This window comes from Nycticebus coucang, chromosome 3 (genome assembly GCF_027406575.1).
Source record: "Nycticebus coucang isolate mNycCou1 chromosome 3, mNycCou1.pri, whole genome shotgun sequence".
NCBI lineage: Eukaryota > Metazoa > Chordata > Mammalia > Primates > Lorisidae > Nycticebus > Nycticebus coucang.
Genome location: NC_069782.1, coordinates 69,384,251 through 69,402,936, shown reverse-complemented (window position 1 = coordinate 69,402,936; position 18,686 = coordinate 69,384,251). Strand labels below are relative to the sequence as shown.

At 40.4% G+C, this 18,686-nt stretch overlaps 1 protein-coding gene across 1 annotated transcript; it reads right to left on the bottom strand.

Annotated features, from left to right (window-relative positions):
* Positions 1–1,915: 1,915 nt before the first annotated feature.
* On the bottom strand, positions 1,916–12,846 carry LOC128581009 (olfactory receptor 10H3). Its single transcript, XM_053583472.1, has 2 exons — positions 12,794–12,846; positions 1,916–2,895 (listed from the first exon to the last, which is right to left on the bottom strand). The coding sequence occupies exons 1-2, from the start codon at positions 12,828–12,830 to the stop codon at positions 1,916–1,918; spliced, it is 1,017 nt and encodes a 338-aa protein (XP_053439447.1). The 5' UTR covers positions 12,831–12,846.
* Positions 12,847–18,686: the final 5,840 nt, after the last annotated feature.

Below are 18,686 nucleotides of genomic sequence, written 5' to 3'. Positions count from 1 at the left end.
TACCAAGGGTGACATAGTGAGACTGTCTCAAAAAGAAGTAAATCAGTGAGAACACATGTATGGTGCATTTTGTAAGGGTATATGTCAAATCTATTAAGTGTAGAGTACAAATGTCTTAACAGAATAATTAAGAAGGTGAGATGAAAGCTATGTTAGCCGGTTTGATGTAAGCATTACAAATTGAATATAAAATCAGCACATTGTACTTCATAAATACATTAATGTATACAGCTATGATTTAATAAAAAATAAATAAATAAAAATAAAAATAAACTCAGTGACATTGGAGTAGAAAGGAAACGTCCTAGCCTGTATACACGAAACTTCCATAAATACAGTGCTTAACAGTAGAATATTGAAAACATTTTATTCTAAATAAGAAACAATCTATTCCCACTGTTGTTACTTCTCTTTAACATTTATAATGTGGGACCTTGCTCAAGTATGTAATAAAAAATCTGAAAAGTATTAAAGATTTAAAAGGATGATACAAAACTATCACAATTCATAGATGGAATCAGAAATATGAAAGAATCTACACAAACGACTTTTTAGAATTTTTAAGTGTGTATCAAGTTGTTTCATTCCAAATAGGTATACAAAGATTAGTTATAGTTTTATGCAACAGAATAAATTTAAAGACAAAGAAATATATAGAAAGGTGGTATTTACAATAGCGTGAAATACATCACATATTCATAATACATTCAGATAGTTTAATGTTTTTAAGTAAAAAAAATTGATGAAACTGTGTACAAACACATATAAGAAGACCCAAATAAATGATTAGTTATAACTTGTTCCTGAATTAGAAACTCATATTGTCAAGATATAATTCTCAGGAAATTCAGTAAGAACTTACATTGCAGGAGAGACGTGAGCCAGATGGCAGAGCAGGTGATCCCAGCCTCTCTTCCATCTACAAAGAATTGGGAGGCCAAATCATGAATGAAAATAACTCTGAAAGAACTCAGGAATCCACTGAAGAAGGTACCTCAACACTGTAGACGATAAAAATGAGAATAACCACACAAAAATGGGATAAGGAAGATTCATTTGGGCTCTATCACCCCATTGCCACGTCAGCCCTGCTCAGCACCAAGAGGGAATTCCCAGGCTCACGAGTGCCCCTTACAGGATAAAGAACAGCCAGGTGAACAACTGGCATCCCTACCTTTCTGGGCACTAAGGGAATGAAGACCTTCAATTACATCCCACTCAGATTGCTGTGGAAACCAGCATAGCTGAGATGTCTTGAGACAATGGGGAGCAAGGAAAAGAGACAGGGGTTATTCATATCAGCCGTGCAGTGTGAGCTACCTGGTGCCCAGCAGTCTACTCTGCACAGGCAGAGTGTCTCTCTCTCTCTCTCTCTCTCTCTCTCCATTTGCATCCTAACATTCTTCACTCAATTTGATTCAGTGTAATACAATGCCCTCCATCCCACTTAAGGTATATCCCTCCCAAAGACAAAGAGGAATTTTAAATAATAAACCATTTTTTTCTGAGATAAATAGTTTATTTTCCTTTGTACATTTCTTCCAATTAAAAGGATATTTATGCAACACTGGTCACAGTGTCTGATACATAAAAAGGTGCAACATTTACTGTTTTTTCTTATATTCAGGAAAAATAAAATCTTTCTTTGCCTCCCCATTCAATAATAATCATGTGCATAAGTGCCCAGACACATCCATGTGATGATCCCCAGCTGCCCACAGATAGGAATCATATGTATAGGCACAGATAATGAGATGAAGTTCATCACAATTGATCACAAACAAGGGATTATGATCACTTGAGCCTAAGAAAGAAGCAGGAGATACAATATCGAGGTAAGTATTTTCACATACTTGAATCCTTACAACAGTCTTATGGAGACAGATATTATTAGCCCTAGCCATTCTATCATATTTCACCACCACCAAACTGGCCATAGGGAGTTTACAGAACAGAATTTTCTGCGGAAGCTTTCTATGGCATTCTTCAGCTCCTTGTTCCTTAGACTGAAAATAATTGGGCTCAGGAAGGGAGTGAAGACTGTGTAGGTGGTGGCCATCAGGGTGTCACTGTATGTAGAATGGAAGCCCTTGGGCTTGAGGTAGATGATGGAAGCAAAGCCATAGTGCACAACCACCACAGTGAGATGGGAAACACATGTGGAGAAGGTCTTGTGCCGGCCCTCAGCAGAGGGGATCCTCAAGATGGCAGCCACGATGAAGACATAGGAGAGGATGATGAGGAACAGACAGCCTATCAGGGCTGTGACACATACCAGGATCACACCCATGGTGACAGAAGATATCTTGTCCCCACAGGTCAACTTCAAGAGGGAAAGAACATGGCAGGCAAAATGGTAGATCACATTAAACCCACAGAAGCTGAGGTGGAAAACTATCAATGTCACCATCATCCCCATGATGGAGCCACCAGCCCAGGTCCAGGCCACAAGACGGGCACAGTCACGGGAGCTCATGAGCACATGGTAGTGCAGCGGGTGGCAGATGGCCACATAGCGGTCGTAGCCCATAATCATGAGCAGGAAGGAGTGGGTGAAGCCGAACATGAAGGAGAAGAACATCTGGTTGGCACAGGCCACAAAGCTGATGGAACGACGGGTGGAGAGCAGATCAGACAGCATGCGAGGGGTGATGGTGACTGTGAACAGAATCTCAGAGATGGAGAGGGCACACAAGAAGAAGTACATGGGCGTGTGGAGTCTGTGTTCAGTCCAGATTGTAACCATGATGAGCAGGTTCCCCAGCAATGTGAACAGGTACATCAAGAGGTACAGCAGAAAGAAGGCAGGCAGGAGTTGCTGCGGGAAGGCCGAGAAGCCGAAGAGGATAAATTCAGACATGGTGCTATAGTTCTGACTAGGCATGGGTGCTGTGCCTGGTGAGGTGAGAAATAAAATGAAGGCCTATTTGTTAAGACACAGGCTCTAGAATAGATCAAATGGTAATTTAAGAGCTCTGTGCTATTCAACAACTTGCAGAACGTTTCAGGTTCTGCAAAATGGAATAATTTATAATAGTTCTTAATATTCAGCAACATGATAAAGATAAAATGAGATCAATATATTAAATGCTCAAGATAGGCTTGGTGCCGTAGTACAGTGGTTACAGCACCAGCCACATGCACTGAGGCTGGCAGGTTCGAGCCTGGCCCAGGCCACCTAAACAGCAGTGATAACTGCAACAACAACAAAAATAGCTGGACATTGGTGGCAGGTGCCTGTAGTCCCAGCTACTTGGGAGGCTAAGGCAAGAGACTCACTTAAGCCCAAGAGTTTGAGGTTGCTGTGAGCTGTGACACCACAGCATTCTAACCAGGACAACAGCTTAAGACTCCATCTCAAAAAAAAAATAATTAAAGAAAAAAATACTTCAGATAATTTGGCTGCTAATTGGGTTTTTATTAACACTAATTAAAATAAGAAAAAGAGGAAAAGTTTGGAGCCATTAGAGACAGGCATGAATGATCTTTAAAACATTTATTTGTATCATGGGGTTTTAAAAATTTTCCCCTCAGATTCTTTATCACTTAGTTGATTATTTAACCCATGTACATTTAATTTAATACTGTTTTATTGGTAACCATTGGTACCCATCTCATTTCATATTTTGTATTTGATTTTCTAAAGAAACTGAACAGAACATTTGCAAATAAAAGGATAAATAGATATATATGCAAGGCAAATGTGTTCCAAATGGAAGTTGAGGCTGCAATCTCAATAATTTAAATAATGAAACTTAAAGAAACAATGATCATAATGTTTCTAATACCATATTCCACTAAAGGAGCCAGGGTTCCTTGAGAAATAGCTGATTTGTGGTCTAGACATGGAAGAAAGGCTAGACATCTTACACAGTGTAAATGAAACTTACCCTGAATAATGAGATAATATTTAAAGGATGAGGATACCAGATTGAAAAGATGCCTGCTGTCTGAAAAGAATAATAATTGTACAGAAGATGAAGGAACAAGCTAAATGACATCAAGAGGAAGGAATCAGACAAATCCAGAAGGGGGAACATTCCACAGAACTATTAGTCTGGTCTCATCAATAAACCAGGGTCGTTGGAAGTATGACAGAGATCAAAGGACATAACATCCTGATGTAGTGTAGAATACTAGGTTGGATCTTAATTTAGATAAACCAGCGGTACTTATTCTTAAGACAACATTTAAAAAAAGAAAACTTTGATTATGATATGAATGAATGATTAGTTATGAATAATTTCAAGGGATTATTATTGTTCTACTTAATTTTTAAGTGTGATCTGACTATTTTGGTCATGAAGGAAAATGTCCTTATTTTCTCAATTCATAATAAAATTTAAAAATCACATGCACACACTCTAGGGTACAAAAAATATTTCTATTGATTAGAACAGCAACCATCATAAGTATTATAAATCTATATAACAATATACCATGGAATATTAAGTAAAAAATAACCAAAACAACTTCATCAAGATAGAAATAGCTAACTCAATGATAGACACATAATTATATGTTAGTTAGAAATTTTAATACAAAGCTCACAAATGCGATTTATTAATTAGTAATTATTAATTATGACATAATTAATACTATACAGACATTAACTATTGGATATGTTGAGACTCTTCACCAAAGAGAAAATGAACATTTTTTTCAAGCACACAGAGAACTTTTACAAAAATTGACATTTCATTGGAACACATAAACTTCTTCATAAATTCCAAACTGTAAATATTATACAGATTATAATAGATAACATTAAAAATCAATATGGGGCTCAGCACCCATGGCTCAGTGGTTAGGGCACTGGCCACATACACTGAGGTTGGTGGGCTTGAACCCCGCCCAGGCCTGCTAAACGACAATGACAACTGCAACAAAAAAAATAGCCAGGCATTGTGGCAGGTGCCTATAGTCCCAGCTACTTGGGAGGCTGAGGCAAGAGAATCTCTTAAGCCCAAGAGTTTGAAGTTGCTGTGAGCTGTGACACCACAGCGCTCTACCAAGGGCATCATAGTGAGACTCTGTCTCAAAGAAAAATAAAATCAATATGGATGGAATGGCTTTTCAAATCCCATATGCATGGAAGCTAACTATATAGATAAATAATCATCACTTTTAATAGCAAATCATGAAATAAATATTTAAAATTAAATGATAATTCAAACAGTGAATATCAAAATTTTAACATAAAACAGTACTTTGATGGAAATAGACAGCTCTAAAAATATTTATCAAAATCTTCATGAGGAAAAAATCATAATAAACCAAATTATTGGAAAAGAGAGAAAGATAAAATAAGGTGCCAATTATAAACCCCCCAAAAAAGTTTAAATGTTTACAGAGATAATGAATATTTTTAAATTGACAAAGTAGTAAGAAAAATATGTTAATAAATTTTACATTGCAGATGAAATGAATAAATTCTTAGAAAAATATAAAATTCTAAAACTGGTATAACCAAAAATAAAAGAGCCTGTATACTCAAATAAGTTTTTTTTTTTTTTTTTTTGAGACAGAGCCTCACTTTGTTACCCTCAGTAGAGTGTTGTGGCATCACAGCTCACTGCAACCTCAAACACTTGGGCTCAAATGATCCACTTGCCTCAGCCTCCTGAGTAGCTAAGACTACAGACACTCACTACAATATCTTTTTTAGTACAGCTGGGGTTTCACTCTTGTTCTGGTTGGTCTCAAACTCCTGAGCTCAAGTGATCCACGTGCCTCGGCCTCCTAAAGTGCTAGGATTACAGACGTGAGCCATTGCACCTGGCCTTATACTCAAGTTTTAAAGAAATTAAAATGTTAGCCAAAGATTTTCTGTCTCTAAAATCATTGCCCCAGTGGATTTTATTAAAATGTGGTGAGTTCTATTAAATTGTTAAGAAACAGTTGGTTAGTATTTTATACCTTTAGAAACATAGAAAACAGCTATGACGGAGACAAGCCAAGATGGCGGCCAAGTAACAGCCTCCCTGCAACAGGGCATGGTGAGTCTGGGGAGATAATACTCCAGGCAACTCTGGCCGGTGGGAGCTGCCTATAATCATCCCTTTGAGGATACAGGGAGTCAGCAACGGACTTCTGGACCCCAAAAGGAAGACAAAAACAGTGGAAAACTGGCAAGTGGTTGCGTATGTCCGATAGACCTAATCCCACCAGAAGCTGTAAGTACAAGCAACAGTGAGACTACAAACCGGAAAGGCCTTACCTGTGAACTGTTTTGGTGTTTTTGGACTTGGCACTCAGTTGAACTGCCTTTGGGGAGAGCTTGAGCCGGAGTGTGGAGAACTTTGGGCATTGTCTAGGGCCCAAGACTGAGCTGCTGAGCCGGACAGAGCTAATAGTATTCGGCTATGGGCCGCAGGGAGCCATTGTGAGAGAACTTCCCCAGCAAGCTCCGCCCTCAGGGTCGCAGAGCAAGGATCGGGTGGGAGCTAGTAACCTAGTGACTGAGCAGCCTAAAGACAGGGACTGAGCTGCCTTACACCCTTAACCCTCAGGGGCAGAGTGAGACTGGTTTTGGCACACTGGAGCCTTGGGCTGTTACCCTGGGTAGAGTGCTGTGGCATCACAGCTCATCACAACCTCAAACTCCTGGGCTTGGTGCCGCCAAGACCTCCATAAAAGCTGCGCCACGACCCGCGCCAACAGGTTTATAGATTTATAATACTCTGCATGCCCTGATCAGGAACTGCGGGAGCCGCGCAACCCTGCGTCTTCCCTCCTGTACCCTCCCTGCCTCCACACTGGCCCACTCGTCTGGCAAGGGACTCTAGTAGCTGCATGCCCTCCAGAGCCCGCCCTGCCTCTGCGCAAAGCCCTTCTCCTGGCCAGAGACTGCTGGAGCCTTGGGCTCTCTGTGCTAAAGTCACTGGTCACCAGGCACTCCCAGAACCATGCACATCACCTCCCGCCCTGTTGCTGGATCACACTCCATAGCTGCTTCCACAACCAGAGCTCCCTGGATGGGGCAGCCCCAGAGGAACTACACAGGGCCACTCTCTACAAAGATCCAGCAACAATAGAGTGATCCCACTGGGGTCTAATCTTGGAGAAACACCTCCCCAACTCTGAGGACAGCCAGAGGCAATGGTGAAAAACAATCATGAGGCAAAATCAATGGAAAAACTCTGGCAATATGAATAATCAGAGTAGATTAACTCCCCCAAGGATCAATGGGGCAGACACAGCACAAGATCCCATGCACAAACAAATAGCTGAGATGTCAGAAATCGAATTCAGAATCTGGCTAGCAAATATGACTGAATTAGAATTCCAAGCAGTAACCCAAAAGATATCTCAAGAATTCAACGAATTCAAAGACCAAATGACCAAAGATTTTGACACATTGAGACAAGAAGTTGCAGCCATCAAAGATCTGAGAAACACAGTAGAATCCCTCAGTAACAGAATGGAGCAAGCATAAGAAAGGATTTCTGACATTGAAGACAAAGCTTTCGAATGCTCCCAAACTCTCAAAGAGGAAGAGAAATGGAGGGCAAAAACAGATCACTCTCTCAGAGAGCTCTGGGATAATTTGAAGAAAACCAATATTCGTCTTAAGGGATCCCCAAAAGCGACAAAGTGGTTTCACAAGGCACAGAGTCTCTTCCCCATGAGATTATGAAGGAGAACTTTCCAGACATGCCAAGAGATTCTGAAATTCAGATAGCAGACAGTTTCAGAACTCCAGCATGACTCAACCCAAATAAGACATCCCCCAGACACATCATAATCAACTTCACTAAAGTTAATATGAAGGAGAAAATTCTGAAAGCAGCCAGATGAAAGAAAACCATCACCTACAGGGGCAAGAATATTACAATAACTGCAGATCTCTCTGCTGAAACCTTTCAAGCTAGAAGAGGATGGTCATCAACATTTAATCTCCTAAAATAACTTTCAACCCAGGATCCTGTACCCAGCTAAACTGAGCTTCGTTTATGATGGAGAAACTAAATACTTTAATGACATTCACATGTTGAAGAAATATGCCATAACTAAACCAGCTCTCCAGGATATTCTCAGACCTATCCTCCATAAAGACCAGTTTGTGGTAATCCTCCACCACAATAGTAAACCCACCCAGAAAATTTTGATCAAATTCCAACTTCCACAGTCGCAAAAGGATTAAAAATGTCCACTGGACTCTCGAAAGGCTTATCAATATTCTCAATTAATGTGAATGGTTTAAATTGTCCTCTAAAGAGGCACAGGTTGGCTGAATGGATACAAAAACTCAAGCCAGATACCTACTGCATACAAGAATCGCATCTTACATTAAAAGACAAATTTAGACTCAAGGTAAAGGGATGGTCATCTATACTCCAGGCAAACAGAAAGCAGAGAAAAGCAGGCATTGCAATCCTATTTGTAGATGCAATAGGCTTTAAACCAACTGAAATAAGAAAGGATAAGGATGGACACTTTATATTTGTTAAAGGTAATACTCAATATGATGAGATTTCAATATTAATATTTATGCACCCAACCAGAACGCACCTCAATTTATAAGAGAAACTCTAACAGACATGAGCAACTTGATTTCCCCCAGTTCCATAGTAGTTGGAGATTTTAACACCCCTTTAGCAGAGCTGGATAGATCCTCCAAAAAGAAGCTAAGCAAAGAAATTTTAGATTTAAACTTAACAATTCAACATCAGGACTTAACAGACATCTATAAAACATTTTATCCCAACAAAACTGAATACACATTCTTCTCATCAGCCCACGGAACATACTCCAAAATCGACCGTATACTAGGCCACAAATATAACCTCAGCAAATTTAATAAAATAGAAATTATTCCTTGCATCTTCTCAGACCATAATGGAATAAAAGTTGAACTCAATAACAACAGGAACCTGCATACCGTACAAAAACATGGAAGCTAAACTAGCTTATGCTGAAGGATAGATGGGTTATAGATGAGATTAAGAAGGAAATCACCAAATTTTTGGAACAAAACAACAATCAAGACACAAATTACCAGAACCTATGGGATACTACAAAGGCAGTCCTAAGATGGAAATTTATAGCACTGCAAGCCTTCCTCAAGAAAACAGAAAAAGAGAAAGTTAATAACTTAATGGGACATCTGAAGCAACTAGAGAAGGAAGAACACTCCAACCCCAACCCAAGCAGAAGAAAAGAAATAACCAAAATCAGAGTAGAATTAAATGAGATTGAAAACAAAAGAATAATACAACAGATCAATAAATCCAAAAGTTGGTTTTTTGAAAAGATCAATAAAATAGATAAACCTTTGGCCAACCTAATCAAAAAAAGAGTAAAATCTCTCATTTCATTATTCAGAAATGGTAATGATGAAATAACAACAGACCCCTCAGAAATTCAAAAAATCTTTAACGAATACTACAAGAAACTCTACTCTCAGAAATATGGAAAACTGAAAGAAATCGACCAATACCTGGAAGTACGCCACCTAACAAGACTTAGCCAGAATGAAGTGGAAATGTTGAACAGGCCTATATCAAGTTCTGAAATAACATCAACTATACAAAATCTCCCTAAAAAGAAAAGCCCAGGACAAGATGGCTTTATGTCAGAATTCTACCAAACCTTTAAAGAAGAAGTAGTACCTATATTACTAAACCTCTTCCAAAACATAGAAAAAGAAGGAATATTACCCAACACATTCTACGAAGCAAACATTACCTTCATCCCCAAACCAAGGAAAGACCTAACAAGAAAAGAAAATTACAGAGCAATGTCACTAATGAATATTGATGCTAAAATACTCAATAAGATCCTAACAAACAGAATCCAACAACACATAAAAAAAATTATACACCACGACCAAGTGGGATTCATCCCAGGGTCTCAAGGCTGGTTCAATATACGTAAATCTATATATATAATTCAGCACATAAACAAACTAAAAATTAAGGACCATATGATTCTTTCAATTGATGCAGAAGAAGCTTTTGATAATATCCAGCATCCCTTCATGATCAGAACACTTAAGAAAATTGGTATAGAAGGGACATTTCTTAAACTGATAGAGGCCATCTACAGCAAACCCACAGCCAATATCATATTAAATGGAGTTAAATTGAAATCATTTCCACTTAGATCAGGAACCAGGCAAGGTTGCCCATTGTCTCCATTGCTCTTTAACATTGTAATGGAAGTTTTAGCCATTGCAATTAGGGAAGAAAAGGCGATCGAGGGTATCCACATAGGTTCAGAAGAGATCAAACTTTCACTCTTCGCAGATGATATGATCGTATATCTGGAAAACACTAGGGATTCTACTACAAAACTTTTAGAAGTGATCAAGGAATACAGCAATGTCTCAGGCTACAAAATCAACACCCATAAATCTGTAGCCTTTATATATCCCAACAATAACCAAGCCAAAAAAACAGGCAAGGACTCTATTTCTTTCACAGTAGTGCCAAAGAAGATAAAATATTTGAGAGTATATCTAACAAAGGACATGAAAGATCTCTACAAAGAGAACTGTGAAACTTTAAGAAAAGAAATAGCTGAAGATGTTAACAGATGGAAAAACATATCATGCTCATGGCTGGGAAGAATCAACATTGTTAAAATGTCTATACTACCCAAAGCAATATATAATTTTAATGCAATTCCTATTAAAGCTCCATTGTCATATTTTAAAGATCTTGAAAAAATAATGCTTCATTCTATATGGAATCAGAAAAAACCTTGAATAGCCAAAACATTACTCAGCAATAAAAACACAGCAGGAGGAATCATGCTATCAGAACTGAGACAGTACTATAAATCGATAGTGATCAAAACAGCATGGTATTGGCACAAAAACAGAAGTAGATGTCTGGAACAGAATAGAGAACCAAGAGCTGAATCCAGCTACTTACTGTTATTTGACCTTTGACGAGCCTATTAAAAACATTCAGTGGGGAAAAGATTCTCTATTTAACAAATGGTGCTGGGTGAACTGGCTGGCAATCTGTAGAAGATTGAAACTGGACCCACACCTTTCACCATTAACTAAGATAGGCTCTCACTGGATAAAACATTTAAACTTAAGACATGAAACTATAAAAATACTTGAAGAAAGTGCAGGGAAAACTCTTGAAGGAATCGGCCTGGGTGAATATTTTATGAGGAGGACTCCCCAGGCAATTGAAGCAGTATCAAAAATACACTACTGGGACCTGATCAAACTAAAAAGCTTCTGCACAGCCAAGAACATAGTAAGTAAAGCAAGCAGACAGCCCTCAGAATGGAAGAAAATATTTGCAGGTTATACCTCCAATAAAGGTCTAATAACCAGAATCCACAGAGAACTCAAACATATTAGCAAGAAAAGAACACATGATCCCATCTCAGGGAGGGCAGGGGACTTGAAGAGAAACTTCTCTAAAGAAGACAGATGCACGATCTACAAACACATGAAAAAAAGCTCCTCATCCTTAATCATCAGAGAAATGCAAATCAAAACTACTTTGAGAGATCACCTAACCCCAGTAAGAGTAGCCCACATAACAAAATCCCAAAACCAGAGATGTTGGCATGGATGTGGAGAAAAGGGCACATTTTTACACTGCTGGTGGGAATGCACACTAATACATTCCTTCTGGAAGGATGTTTAGAGAATACTTAGAGACCTAAAAATAGACCTGTCATTCGATCCTATAATTCCTTTACTAGGTTTATACTCAAAAGACCAAAAATCACAATATAACAAAGACATCTGTACCATAATGTTTATTGCAGCCCAATTCATAATTGCTAAGTCATGGAAGAAGCCCAAGTGCCCATCGACCCACAAATGGACTAGCAAATTGTGGTACATGTATACCATGGAATATTATGCAGCCTTAAAGAAAGATGGAGACTTTACCTCTTTCATGTTTACATGGATGGAGCTGGAACATATTCTTTTTAGCAAAGTATCTCAGGAATGGAAGAAAAAGTATACAATGTACTCAGCCCTACTATGAAGCTAAATTATAGCTTTCACATGAAGGCTGTAACCCAACTATAGCACAAGACTATGGGGAAAGGGCCAAGGAAGGGGAAGGGAGGGGGAAGGTTAGGGGTGAGGGAGGGTAATGGGTGGGGCCACACCTATGGTGCATCTTAGAATGGGTACAGGTGAAACTTACTAAAGGCAGAATACAAATGTCTACATACAATAACTAAGAAGATGCCATGAAGTCTACGTTGAACAGTTTGATGAGAATATTTCAGATTGTATATGAAACCAGCACATTGTACCCCTTGATTGCACTAATGTACACAGCTATGATTTAACAATTAAAAAAAAGGTCAAAAAAATAAAAAAGGAAAGAAAATAGCTATGAAATCTGCCCATCTCAGCTCATCAGGTTAATGCAATCATGGTCTAAAATCAAGTAAGAATGTTTACCAAAAAAGGTAATTATAGACCCATTCACCTATCCATGCACATTTTACATTCCAGAATAACACATAACCTAGGCAAATCCAATGGTGTATTAAAAATAGTTTATCATGATCAAATAAATAACAAGGATGATATACTAGCAAAAAAAAATATGTGATTTAGCATGCGATTTATCACTTGAATCAACTAAAAAAGAAAATAATATAATTATTTCAATTAAGGCAAAACACATTTTCTAAAACTCAGTTCCTATTTGTGATTTTTCTTCTTCACAACACAAAATCAAAGGGGTCTTTCTTAACAGTAAGGAACATATACATAAAACTAGCAAATTCTACACTACATGGAGAAATGTTAGATGCAGTAGTTTAGGGTCGAGAACAAGCCAAGGATTCTAACCAACTCTGCTGTTCTTTAACATAGAACTGGAAATCATGAGTGATGTTGTAAGGAGAAAAATAATAAAGAAGGTATATAAAGACTGGCAGGGAAGAGACATGATCATCTACCAAGAAAACATAAAAGAACTGAGGAATAATCCATTAGAACAGTAACAGAGAGCACAATACTGCAGAAGGCAACGTCAGCTTCAGTGCTTTGAACAGTACTGCAGCAGTAATAAATATTCAAAATGTATAATTTAAAAAAAAAACGAGGAATGACTTTCCAATAGTGCACAAACTGTAAAGAAACATCTCTCAAACACTGTGTTCTCAGGATCACTTTATATCCCAAAATTAGTGAGCACCCTAAAGGAATTTTATTTAGATAGGTCAGAACTATCAATTTTGGGGCCATGTTAGAAATTAAAACTGAGAACTGTTAAAAAACATTTATTTATTACTGTACTTAACAGGCAATAATAAACCTATTATGTGTTAATACAAATAACATTTCCAGCCAAATGACTAAATTGTTTCTAAAATTATTTAGTGAGGTCTAGCTTGAGTTCTTTGAGGGTTTTCCATATTGCCTTCCAAAAAGGTTATATTAGTTTGCAGTCCCACCAGCACTGTAAGAGTGTTCCCTTCTCTCCACATCCACGCCAGCATCTGCAGTTTTGAGATTTTGTGATGTGCATTTCTCTAATAATTAGGGACGATGAGCATTTTTTCATATGTTTGTTAGCCATTCATCTTCCTTTCTCCCCATAGCAGGAAGGAAAATGGAAGAAAGCAATGGAATTTCAATGTACAACAGTGCAATTCCCAAAATTAAAAAACGCTCACTCTTGGTCCTGCTATGGGGAGAAAGGAAGCCTCACACACTGGTGGTAGGTGTTTAGAATGCTGGAAATTAAGAATTTAATGATATACACACTCTTGCTACTGTGTATATATTCATTTCTCAAATCTGTTTATAGGTGAACATGTATAAGAATGTTTCCTGCAGCTTTGGTCTAGGAGAGGAATTGGACAAGCCTGCTTGCCCATATTTGGGGAGACGGTGAATTAGATGATGAGGAAACAATTGGAGTCCCCTGGTGACAGGAGTTAGACACACACATGGCAATGTAAGTGAACCTTTAAAATAATGTTGAGTGAATACAGCATAAGATAGAATGAACTTTCTAGCATAATTCCATTTGGGCACATTAAAAATAGATGTGTATATCATTTTGTATGTGATCCAATAATGGTGGAAATACATCATTTCTCATCATAGAAAGTACAATGCAAAAGGTAAACCTGTAAACTATGGAACTCAATTAATAATAATGTATCAGTATTGATTCACCAATTGTAACAAATGTACCTCAAACCACACTGATGCAAGATATAAATGATAGGAGAAGCTATTATTTACAGGGGGAGGGATAAGTGGGAACTCTCTATGCTTTCAGATCAATTTCTCCACAAACCTAAAACTTCTCTAATAAAATAACATCCATTCATTTAAAAATTTTTTCAAATAACTTTAAAAATCTTTTCAGGGCGGTGCCTGTGGCTCAGTGAGTAGAGCGCTGGCCCCATATACTGAGGGTGGCGGGTTCAAACCCGGCCCCAAATGAACTGCAACAAAAAAATAGCCAGGCATTGTGGCGGGTGCCTGTAGTCCCAGCTACTCAGGAGACTGAGGCAAGAGAATTGCCTAAGCTCAAGAGCTGGAGGTTGCTATGAGCTGTGACGCCACGGCATTCTACCGAGGGTGACGGAGTGAAACTCTGTCTCCAAAAAAAAAAAAAAAAAAACTTTTCAAATAATTTAAAAAGTATATGCACACATCAAAACCAATGTGTATCTTACAAGAACATGTACAAATCAAAAAGCAGACATAAGCTCAGTATATTAAAATGTCAATCAAAAAAGAGAAGGGAGATGGAGTGAAAGAAAGGTGATCAATAAGTGAAATAAGAACAGGATTTTTTGCAAACACATGGTAATCAAAAACCACAAGCATCAGGAAGTAACACTCAATGAAAATCTAGCAAGTGGGGGGGGGGAAAGGAGAGAATGAGTAAAGTCCCACCTGAAGGCACAGTGCACCCACTATCTGGGTGATGGGCACACTTACAACTTTGACTCAAACGGTACAAGAGCAAATTATGTAACCAAAATGTGTGTACTTCCATAATAGTCTAAAAATAAATGAATAAATAAGTAAATCATACAAAAGAAAACCACAAACTAGAAACATCATGGACTCAAACCTCTCCATCTGAAGTCTACCATAATATAAGAAAAAATATTTTTGCAAATACCTTGAGCACTTTGCAAGAAGAGGTACTGAAATCCTTGGCTCTGGGACAGGACCACTCACAGTCTCACTGTGTAGTCATGCCAGGGCACTGTCTCCCAAGTATCCCTCCAAGTAGGAGTCAGCCTGCAGGACACAGAATCCCCTGGACAGTGAGGAACTTCACACACGTGAGGATGGATGAGCCCACATGGAAAGACTACACTATGACCTGGGGAAAAAATGTCTCTGACCACTGTGTCACCCCACCATCAGCTCCCTTCTGTCCCTCGGCACTCAGTGTCCTCTCACCCCCTCCAGCACTCAGCATCCTTTCTCCCTGCTAAACCGCTCCCCATTTGCACCCCTCCTCCCTCCCCCATGCCATCCCCTCTCTCATGGACCCCTGCACCAGGCCCCTTCTCTGCACCCACTACACTCTGGCTTCCAGAGAGAATTTTCTGAAACAACACACAAGCTATGGAATCACCAGACCCAGGGTTTACCCCAGCTCTCACTATGTGACTTTGGAGAAAGAACTTTCCACCTCTGAGCCTCTTCTGCCCAACTGAAAAAATGGGGGTAACCAGAGAACTCCTTTAGAGAGTCCATGAGGATTCAGGTAAAGGGAGCAGAGTTCACCTCATTGACTGATATGTTTCCAGTCTTCTGAGCTGGTTTGTTTGCATCCTTCTATACCAGATGCCCCTAATTGGCCCTATTCTGAAATCTGGGTCTCTGACTCCAGCAGGGCCCTTCGCACCTCTGGTAGCATCACAACACAGTTCTCCCCAGGGCTGACCAACCATCACCCTCTCCTGAAACCCCTGTCTCACCCCTGCACTCTGCCTTCCCACCCCCTGTGTGGTAGAGCACCCACAACTCTCAGTTCTGGGCTTCCCCATCTCTTCTGACAGGCAGACAGGCTCTAACCACTCTGGTCTCACTGAGAATGGCTCACACCGAGGTGCTGAGCAAATATTTCACTGCACATGAATGAGACAAGCGCCACCCTGTCTTCCCCAGGTTAGCAGGGATACAGCCATGAAGGCAAAATACACCAGGCAACCTCAAAATACAAAAGGCAACCTCAGCACCAGTGACCTATGGAGTGGGGTCATTACGGTGAGGGCTACCCTGTGCATGGTCTGACAGCAGCATCCTTGGTCTCAAACCCCTAGATCCCAGAAAAACCCCATCCCAAGTCATGACAACCAAAGAATCTCCCCACGTGACTAAATGTCCCCTGAGGGCAGAATCCCATCAAGTTGAGAACTGATGACTTGTAAGCTGCAGTGGGCAGCTGAGCCAGCTGAACACCTGAGAACCAGATGGGCAACAGAAGACCCAGCAGCCACCCGACACTGAGGCTCTCTCTTCCCTTCTTCCCTTCTCCCAAGCCCTGAGCCCCAACTCCAGGTTGGGCAGTTCTTTGATTCTTTTTTGATTCTTCTTCCACACCCTCTTCCAACTAATCCTTCCCCACTGGCCAGAAAAAGAAGGCAGGAAAGCACCCATGTTTGATGCTCTCAGGTCACACCTGCATGTGGGGCCAGACCAGCAGCCGGTTCTGACGCTGTGTGCTTTATCCCTGCTGTGGCCTTCCTGGCGGAACACTCCCATGGGCCTTTCCAGGAAGCCAACCCGGAAGGGACATCATCTGGGTCCAGAGAGACCAGCAGGAGCCTCAGGGGCCTTCAGGGAGCTTCACCCTCCACTCCCTCCTCCTGCTTCCTCTGCCTGCCCAAAGAGGGTGAGGATCTCCCCGTCCTGGGGGAAACAGCTGGATACAGAAGCCTCCAGCCCCTTCCTATCAAAGCAGTGTCAAAGGGAGGACAGGAGCTGGGGGAGCCCAGAGTGGGACTCCAGGGTGGAGCCCTGAGACAATGGCAGTTGGAAGACTTCCCAGAGTAAGGGTAATTTGGAGCTGTGTGTGTTGGAAAGTGGTTTCTCTCAGGTAGTGTGTCTTCTGCTCAAACTGCATAGCCCTGCCTCTCTTCTTGGTAAGCTTCTAGCCTATCTTGCCATACTGATCCAAGCCAGAAAGTTTGACAGCAGTGGTACGCCTTCTGTGACATATAGTGAAAAGTAAATATTGGTTCTGTGAATGGAAAAGAACTCTAACTCTGCAAAATAATTTATTCTGAGCCAAATATGTGTGTCCCTGGCCTGGAGAGCCATGCCCAAGAAGCCTTGACCAAGCGATTCTGCCATGCTTGGGTTATAATTTGGTTGTATACACTTTAGAGAGACAGGAATTACAAGTAAAATTATAAATCAATACCTGGAAAGTGTACATTGATTTGGCCTGAAATGGTAAAACATCCCAAAGTGGGGGCTTACAGGATATAGGTGGGTTTAAAGATTCTTTGATTTGCAATTGGCTAAAGAAATTGGCCAGGTAAGGTGGCTCATACATGTAATTCTAACACTCTGGGAAGCCAAGGCAGGAGGATCCCTTGAGCTCAGAAGTTCAAATCTAGCCTGAACAAGAGTGAGACTTCATGTCTACTAAAGATAGAAAAATTAGCCAGGTGCAGGGGCAGGTTCCTATAATCCCAGCTACTTGAGAGGCTGAGGCATGAGGATCGCTAGAGCCCAGGAGTTTGAGGATGCTATGAGCTAGGCTGACACCATGGCACTCTAGCCTGGGTGACACAGTGAGATCCTGTCTCAAAAAAAAAAATAAAGAAAAAAAGGAAATGAAGCTTTGTCTAAAGGCTTGGTGTGTTCTAAACTAAGATAAAGAAGGCTGTTTATTAATCAGACACAAGCCACAGGACAGATACAGAGACTCAAGTTACCTGTTAAGTAAATTGATAACCTGCAGGTATGGTTTAACCTTTGTCTTACATGGCCTTAGGCCTACTAATGATTTGGTATCTTACTGTTACAATGAGTTTAACCTTTGTCTTACACGGCGTTAGGCCTCCTAATGATTTGGTATCTTACTATTACAAAGAGTAACTCCAGGACGGAGGAGCATAACTAAGTGCATCTGACCTCCCTTCTCCTCAGGGCTAGTAGCTCAGCATTAAGGTTTTTCTGGTGTCCCCTTGGTTAAGAGGCAGTCATTCCTTCAGCTGAGGTGCTTAAGGTTTCATTTTAATGCATAATTCCCCCCTTTTAGTCAAGATCTGCCAGAGGCAGCATGGATGGCCAGAATTTTATTATTAATAATACTTGGTCCCATTGTTCCTGGGGTGGTGTAACTGCCTGCCCAGGGTCCATCTAGGTCCTCAGAGGGAACCCTGTGACCCAGGGACTTGGAGCCAAAAAGCTTACAGTCAATTAAACTGTAGGCCAAATGGGAATGGAGGTGGACAGGTGCCTAACACCCTTCTGAAACCTTTTTGGCTACATAAGAATAAAACCCCAAAGCAAGGGCGGCGCCTGTGGCTCAATGTGTAGGGTGCCAGCCCCATATACCAAGGGTGGCGGGTAACCTGGCCCCAGCCAAAAACTGCAACAACAACAACAACAAAAAAAAAAAAATAGCTGGGCGTTGTGGGCAGGCGCCTGTAGTCCCAGCTACTCGGGAGGCTGAGGCAAGAGAATTGCCTACGCCCAAGAGCTGGAGATTGCTGTCAGCTGTGTGACGTCAGGGCACTCTACC